General features: G+C 49.1%; 1 protein-coding gene across 1 annotated transcript; it reads left to right on the top strand.

The window, feature by feature from the left end:
* Nucleotides 1-6338, top strand: LOC135389847 (metabotropic glutamate receptor 1-like). The gene is made up of 8 exons (XM_064619883.1): nucleotides 1-13; nucleotides 939-1089; nucleotides 1149-1401; nucleotides 1670-1905; nucleotides 2255-2504; nucleotides 3315-3483; nucleotides 4443-4572; nucleotides 5334-6338. The coding sequence occupies exons 2-8, from the start codon at nucleotides 1026-1028 to the stop codon at nucleotides 6320-6322; spliced, it is 2091 nt and encodes a 696-aa protein (XP_064475953.1). The 5' UTR covers nucleotides 1-13; nucleotides 939-1025; the 3' UTR covers nucleotides 6323-6338.
* Nucleotides 6339-8322: the final 1984 nt, after the last annotated feature.

Here is an 8322-nt window from a genome sequence, read left to right as displayed (position 1 = left end):
ATTCCACAGGCAGGTAGTCCTTTTGGTGTTTCGTTGAGGGCAATGGCGTACTCTGAAGAGGCATTGTGGATTTCTCGCCTAACAAATATACACGTAATTCCGGAGCCGGGCTACGCGGGGCTCAGTAAGACATCTAGTTAGAGGGCAAGGCGGGAAGGAGGAGTGCACGAGTGAGGGAGACTCAGCAGGCAACAGATGAGAAGTTCAAGGGAAGGGAGAGGAGAGTACAGGTTCAGACTTCCGATTGAGTAAAGTCCAGGGAGAAGGAGAAGGTGGGCCAGTCAAGAGTTAAGAATGTGGGGGACGGTACACGAGGAAGTGAAGGGGTATGATGGAACACTGAAAAAAGAAAAAAAAAGTGAGTTGAGAACGGATGATTTCTTTTTGTCGTTCGCTCCTTAGAAACGACTCAGGCGTCTACGTCACTCACTTGCGAGCCATTGCCTTGATGGAAGCGGAACAAGTAGTGTAATTAGTATGTATGTATTAGTATTAGTAATTATGTGTAATTAGTAGTTAGTGCGGAATAAGTAGTGTAAGCGGAAGACCGGCGGCGTAGTCAGAAAAATATCTCGGGAGGGGTTCTATGGAGACTTTACATGGGAGAGGAGGATTGCTCCTCGTGTACCTCTCCCAAATGCGCTACCAATGGTACCGTTTCGAGGGGAGGCTTGAACCCCCAGAACACCTCCCCCCCCCCTCTCTGGCTACGCCTGCGCCCACATAGTCACGAAGCGTATTGCTCCCGGCATGAAGTTGTCTGTGAAAAATCCGTGAGCCACTATTCACGATTCAGGCGGTGCTTAAACAGCACTGCGAATGCTCAGTGAGGCTTGGTTAAAATCACTCGTGGAGCTGGGGAAGCACCGAATTATTCCATAATGACGTCATCCAGCGACGTTATTCCCTCGGTGACACTCCTTTTGATGGTTCCACAGTTGGCATTCTGTACAACGCTGAACATCCGAGAGGGGTCCCCTTACCAGTACTTCGTCAGCGTCGAACCACCGAGTAACGACAAGACAATGGCGATGCTCGACGTAGCAAAGCATTTCCAGTGGACGTACGTCTCTGCCGTCTACACGGAAGGTAACGTCCATTTCACGCACTCCGTGTGGCTCGAATGTGACCCTGGCTATACATTCAAGGCAACGGTGTCTACGGGCTGGCCATGGTCCAAGCCTTCAGGGCGAAAGCTTGGCAGAAATCCATCTGTGTTGCTACCATTCAGCCAGTGCCGGCACAGGCTCGGTCTCAAGACTACGACGCGGTCCTCGAAAGGCTCCTGGAGAAGACGAAGGCAACAGCTGTTGTCTGCTTTTGCGAAACGCAGAACGTCCTGGGACTTCTGGCAGCCTTCAAAAGACACAATGCTACGGGACTTTTCACCCTACTGATAAGGTAAACTTTGAGACGCGTGAAACATTGCGTATACATGTCCACAAGCGTGCTCCATGAGCGTACGGGGCTCAAAGAGGTCATGAAACAGATTTCGTAGCGCCCCTGCAGCCAGCACTGCACGAAGTGTGCTCTCGCAGCAGTGAAGGTGTAGTGTATAGTGATGCAGTGTATTGTACGCTTCACTCGGACATGCTGTGCTTCTTGCGCCTTGCTTCCAAGGAGGCATGTGCTTCTTCCGCCTAAGCGACGTTCTTTGCTATGTCTCCAGTGACAGATGGGGTACGAGTCCATCCATGTTTCAAGGTTTGGAAAAGGAAGCCGCTGGTAGTATCGTCGTCCGAGTTCACGCCACAGTGCTTCCTAACTTCGACAGCTACTTCACGGCCCTCAACCCCGACAACAACATCAGGAACCCGTGGTTTGTAGAGTTCTGGGAGACGCACTTCCGGTGCAGTTTCACGCACAAGTCGAACCGATGGCAGCGGTACGACAAGAAGTGCACAGGTAAGCGAGGGTGGGTCAGCACGACAGCCTCATGGGCGGGCTCTATAGATAAAAAATACGGGGCGTTTTGTTTTTATTAGTTACAGAATTTTTATTTAAAAAAAAACTAGAGCAAAACAGATGCCGTTTCAGCAGGTGGATTATACGACCAGGCGAACATCCTGTAGGACAGCGTTTGCAACTACTCAACGACTAAAATTTATGAATTCACTTATTAATCGGATGTATTCTGGGAAATGCGGGATAGCATGTATCGTGCGTTTACGGATGCTGTGAACGTCATCCGGGCCCACTTGCGTGATCATCGCCGCCTTTCTAACATCCGTTATCTTGCCTCCTTCTTGATTAGCAAAAGAGGACCTGCGTAAAAACTACCACCAAGTCCAGGAACTGGACCAGGTTCAGAAGGCTATCTACCTCGTCGCGTACGCTCTGGACAGCATGCTTCACATTCACTGCGGCAAGAACAGCACGGATCGTGACTGTCTGACCACGATGCACGTCAACTCATCGCAGTTCCTGGAGTACCTTCACAATACCAGCTTCACTTGGAACAATGACACTGTCAAAGCAGGAACTCACGCGGGAGACCCTGCCTTGTAAGTCCTATATAGTCTTAACAGTGTTCAAGCTGCACAACCAAGCTTAACTGTAGTTAAGCTTGGTTGCAATGCCATTGTTCGCGCCGACTTAAGACTGGTACTGAGAGGTGATCAAAGTTCGCCCCTGGCGATAAAACTCCCCATTCGACATTATAAAAATGAAGTTGTTTGATTTAAGACTCTAAAAGGAATTATAAGGAGCCAAGCAAGATGCACAAAAATACAAAAGGATACATTCAGAGTCAATGAGCAACTAATCGAAAATTACAAGCTAGTATTGCACACGCTCATGTCAACATACAATATTATTCTGATTGTCACGGAACGATGAAATACCGGGACAATCAAATGGTGCACTGAACCTCTCGAAACGTTCTACCGCGGATAAATTCAACGCCAAACTGCGAAGTATTCCATTCCAATGTGATTGGGAAACGAGAAACTGATTTTGACGCTAAGATATTCGGTCTTTTTTCCAGGGCAAGCTCCCGGTTTTGTGTTTCATACGTGAAGTTCCGCTGCCCCCGTTGAATAATTACCCGACCACCAAGACTGGACCACCGTCCCGTAGACTTAGTGGAGCTCCTCAGTGAATGGTCGAGGGATTTCTGAGAGCGTGCGACATTTCTTGTGGACATTGCAGCGCCTATTCAGACTTATTGATTTTCATTTACAAGTGTTTCGGAGTAGTCAGCTCCTCTGTTTTGTAGGAGCCACCATCTCCATAATTTCATTTTCTAATTCCAACTCCAACGCCTCATGAGAATCGTAAAAATACGTAAAGACTGTTTTTATCCTTTGACACAGATACGACATCTTGAATTATCGGCCGACCAAGAACTCCGTCGGAGACTACGTGAAGATAGGCCAGTGGCAAGGTGGAAAGCTGACCATGCTCGATAAGCCGATGGGACAGAACGGGAAGAAACCACCGGTGTCTATTTGCAGCCTGCCTTGCGGTAGAGGAGAGGTCAAGGTATACACCCTAGACGCCGTACAACTCTCTTTATGCCTAGAAGTCAAGGTAGCGAAGAGGGATGAGAGGGATGACGAAGCCTTCATGATAGATACAGTAATGATACGTAACACACGCTCTCCTTCTGACAAGTTCCTTACGTCATTCTCGAAATGGAAGATCCCGTATGAAAGCTTAGCAAATCCTGCTTCGTTCACGAACCCCAATTCAATTTATTTAATCTATTCTACGTTATATATAGCTTGGAGGTCCGATCTCTTGCCGCGACGAAAGCACGTCAGCGTGACGTATCATCCGCGTAGCTCTTGCCTCTGACGCGTTCACTTGCCATACTGGAAATAGACATCTCCCTGTTTGTAAACAAATGATGTCATAGTGTTCGACAGCGCCACCAATTTGGTAGAGTTGAACTACTCTCGAAGCCAGGGAGCGAACAAGGTTGCGCCCGAAAGCCACGGTCTTGAGGGGACTACGATGGTCCCTGGAAGGGACGCGACCTTCGGTCCTACTTTTCTTTCAATAGGAGGCAGCGAACAAGTGCCCACTCGCGGAACCTAGCCATCCCCTTCCGATTTGTTTCGGTTTCAGTCTGTCTACCAACGTCATGATGACGTTTCTCGGGTAGAGATATATTCCTACTCCAAGGTCGCTGCGCGGTGATACTTTCGGGCCAGTCCAGAGACAAGGATGTGGGCACAGAAACAAAGTGTGTAGACCCAGTTCTGTAAGGGACGCCCAAACGTTGCTGTTCTTTTGCCAGTCTCCGCAAAATTTAGCGACGGAGGCCTAGCGATGCAGCAGTGGACTGGTAGCTAGCACGGAAGCTGGTGAGCTCTTACGCTGGAGAGGGCGCTGTCTCGATAAAAGTGCTTTATGTTTCTCTCCTCCAAACATATCTTGTGCAGACGGTACAGATGAAGTGCATCGACTATTTACGAGGTTGACATCTGTCTCCGCAGGCGCCCATATACGCAACAAGTATAAGCTGCTGCTGGCAATGCGTTCGCTGCAGTGACAACCACTACACACAGAATGAATACATCTGTGAAGAGTGCCCTCGAGGATATCGACCTCGTAGTGATCTCTCCGGTAAGATCAATCATCGAAGATATCGCGGTTATTTTGAAAGATTATTTGGGGCGTCAGTCCCACTAGACCATAACATGATCCGAGAGCAGTTGTTACTCTATTCTCTATATGGGCTTGCGGCAGTCAACAGCGGCTCCAAAAACACACTCATCACTCAATCATCAACATCAATCATCAACATCAACATCACTCGCACAGCCAACCGTGAAGCACAGGTGCTTCGCGATTGGCTGCGCTTGTTAGGTCATGGTTTTCAGAGCCGCTATTGGTGGCCGTAATTTTGACACATGCGAACACACCGCGAACAGCACTTGTGGCTCAGTGGTTAGCGTGCTGGCCATGTCACGTCGTGACTGGGAGGTACCCGGGTTCGAATCCCGGTGCCGGCTGTGCTGTCTGGGGTTTTTCCTGGGTTTCCCTCAGACGCTTTCAGACATATGTCGGCACAGTTCCCTTAGAAGTCGGCCCAGGACGCACATTCCCCCAGGGCGTCAGTCGTGACGTTGCCCACATACGTGAGGCCGACAACGGCAAGCCCTATCGCCACCACCACCACCACCATATAGATTAGACGAAGTTTGCTGGCTGGCTGACTTGAGTGACGTCATAAGTCCCTCCAAAGGCAGGCAAGGACAAAAAATGATGCACTGCTCGTACCCATTGTCGCTTATCGGTGCTAGCACGGAAATTAAAAAGAAGACGCGACACAACATGTGGAGAGCACCCGCGAACTCTATAGATTATACCTTCCCATTTTTCAGGCTGCGAAATGATACCGGCTCAAGCCCGCAGCTTGGGCGACCCTTCCTCAATCATCTGCATCACCGTGAACCTCACCGTCGGCGCCATCACCGTCTTCGTCATCGTCGTATTCTTCATCAACTTGAACACCCCCATCGTGAAGGCGTCGTCGCGCGAAGTATCCTTCGTCATACTGTTCAGCATCGTTCTCAGCAACCTGTGTACCTTCATCATCGTGGCCAAGCCCTCTCCCATCATCTGCGGTGCCGAACGTGTCTTTCCCTCCATCTTCCTTACCATGATCCACGCCGCCATTCTGACGAAGACGAATCGAATCGCGCGAATTCTCGCCGTGCGCGAACCCGCGCTTCTCATCAAGAAACGTCGGTTCATGAGCACGAAGGCCCTGCTGATAGCCACTGCTCTGTTCACTTTAACGCAAGCTATCATATCGGTCGTGATGCTCATCCTGGAGCCCCCGAACACGACCTTGTTCTATCCCGCCAAGGACCGCGTACTTTTGATTTGCGACACCTCGGATCTGTCGCGCTTTGCGGGTCTCGGTTTCGATTTCGTCGTCATTTTGCTCTGCACCGTCTACGCGATCAAAACGCGCAACGTTCCGGCGAGCTTCAACGAGGCCAAGATGATCGGCTTTTCGATGTACGCGACGGTGATCATCTGGATAGCGTACGTTGCCGTTCGACAGGGCAATCTGGAGAACAGGGAGCTGGCGCTGTGCACGGCGTTAGGCCTGTCCGGTCTGGCCGTCCTGATACCGATTTTCGCGCCTAAGGTGTACGTCATGCTGTTCAGACCAGATAAAAATGAGAGGTCTTTGTTCCACACGTTTAAGTGTCCGATTGGGGTGGTGAGTACGGTGTCGAACGGATCCATTATGTCCTCCACAGGGATGTACGGGCATACTTGCCAGGAATGTATCGATAATCCGCTGAGCGCGGTGCATTGTAAAAAGTTGTGCATGTTTGGTACAAAGGATGCGCAATAAAGACGTTTTCTGTCAATGTGGTGCGTCGGTAAAGTGGCCTCGCGGAGAGCATCTCTCCGTTTCCATGGCAACTGTCCGCCGTAAGCGTAAACTCAGCAATGTGAACAGTGATTTTCCCAGAAATTCACTGCTGGGGGTATGCTTTGTGAAGGTTCCACTTACGGAATTTTTCTTAGACACGAAAAGAGTCGTGGCACGATGGTGACATATCTGCACAGCTTTCCCATTTTATTTGTAGATGTTATTACGTTAGAGCACAGTACATTAGAATACAGATTCATTAGGAACGGCATTTCAACATTAAGATGCATGATCACACGACCGACAAAGAAAAAAGACTAGCACCTTGTCTCACGAAGCTCAATGAATACCTTGAAACCAACGGTGAAAGCCTTAGACGAAAAAAGCAGAATATACCTTGCTTGATTCAGTTGGGCGCAAATGGTTCTTCACTGTAAACTTTTTCACACCTTTAAAGGTGTGCGCTATGCACATTCAATCTGGTTGCGTAACATTGCATCTCCAGGATGACATTTTACAAAATTCGGAAAGCATTACTAAAGATCAAGTGTCAGTGCAAATCTTGCTTTCATTATGTCTTGGATATCGTAGGTACGCGCTAATGCATATATGCATCGCTATCGATAATCGGGCACGCGCAAGTGTCTACAATACTGTTGAACAATGTTGAGATGTTGCAAGACTGAATTTTTGGAGGACAGACAACACTCGAGTAACGAAAATTTGTGCGAAACCGTGCTCCATTATGATGTTACCAAAATTACACCTAAAAAGGCGTGCGCGATGCCCGCTATTACACATTTAAAAGTGTGAAAAGATTTAGAGTGTTGATGATCCTCATTGAGTTTGCGTGCCCGCATACACTTTGGCTCGTATATGCGCGCCATATATGCATTGAGCTGTCACTTTTAAATGATTTTGGACAAATGTCTGGTACGAACATCTGCATGACTGTGGTCCTACAGCCCAAGTTTGACAGTACAGGATGTAATTCGCTGCGCCGGACTCATTACCAGAACGTGTTGGTGGCCGAGCTGGGTATAGGGTCACCTGAGAAATTTCAGGGGGGGGGGGAGTGTTGCAGAAATGCAGGGAGGGTGTACACCCCCGCCCCCTGGGGGGAGGGGTGTAGGGAAATCCCTAAATGTGAACATCTAACATGGCTCGAAACCCCCCTTCGTCTGTGAAGCTGTCCACCAGGAGTCGCAATGCAAATTATTTTCGCTCTGCGGTCTAAGGTCACTGCGCAATAAAATTTATAAAAGACAGTCGGAGAAAGCAGTCGCGGAGCCTCGCGGAGCCTCGCGTGACGTAGAAACTCCTCAGTGCCTTTTTTCCTTTGCTTTTTTTTCTTATCGGCTCACCAGTCGCTTATACAGGGTGTCCCAGAAAAAAACTACGCCACCTAGAGTCACGCGGTCAACGGCATTTGTTCTTTACTAGTTTTTTGCCCTCTCCTAATGTGCCTGTCATGTAACGTAGGTTTAATTACAGTATGTAAATTTTCGCGAACTGAACTCGGAAATTTGCCTAGTACACAGGTCCCCTTTTTACCCCACCAATGTGAAGGGCGTGCGTAATTTACTCAAATTAATGACAATTCACGGGGATATTGAGGAGCTATATTGCCTCGGAAAAAGTAGCCGAAAATCATGCTCTACGGAGCCCCCAGAGGACAGCGCGCGACGAATTTTTCAGCGCAATCGTCGTCAGTCCGACGAAAGGGTGTTAGAAACCCCGCGCACACCGGCATTGTAGAAAGAGATAATAGCGAGTTTTACTAAATCGAAAGAACTCTATGAAAACGATACGATAGAGGAAGTTGCCACACCACCACGGCCTGTGCCACGCACCTTCGTACAGGCTCATTCACACATGCGTTTCAAAAAGCGGCGCCGCCTCAGCGTTCGCGACGCCGCCGAGAGGGGCCTGTCACACATAGCCGAGCCGCCATCCTAAAAACGCGCTTCGTTGTAGTT

This window comes from Ornithodoros turicata, chromosome 3 (assembly GCF_037126465.1).
Source record: "Ornithodoros turicata isolate Travis chromosome 3, ASM3712646v1, whole genome shotgun sequence".
In the NCBI taxonomy this organism is placed as follows: domain Eukaryota; kingdom Metazoa; phylum Arthropoda; class Arachnida; order Ixodida; family Argasidae; genus Ornithodoros; species Ornithodoros turicata.
This window is presented reverse-complemented; position numbering and strand designations above follow the sequence as displayed.

Excerpts from the sequence above, each read along its gene's own strand:
- LOC135389847 (XM_064619883.1), top strand. The coding sequence starts at position 1,026 with ATGGCGATGCTCGACGTAGCAAAGCATTTCCAGTGGACGTACGTCTCT. Across the intron at positions 1,402-1,669 it reads CTTTTCACCCTACTGATAAG|TGACAGATGGGGTACGAGTC; the intron begins GTAAACTTTGAG and ends CTATGTCTCCAG. Across the intron at positions 3,484-4,442 it reads GCGGTAGAGGAGAGGTCAAG|GCGCCCATATACGCAACAAG; the intron begins GTATACACCCTA and ends CTGTCTCCGCAG.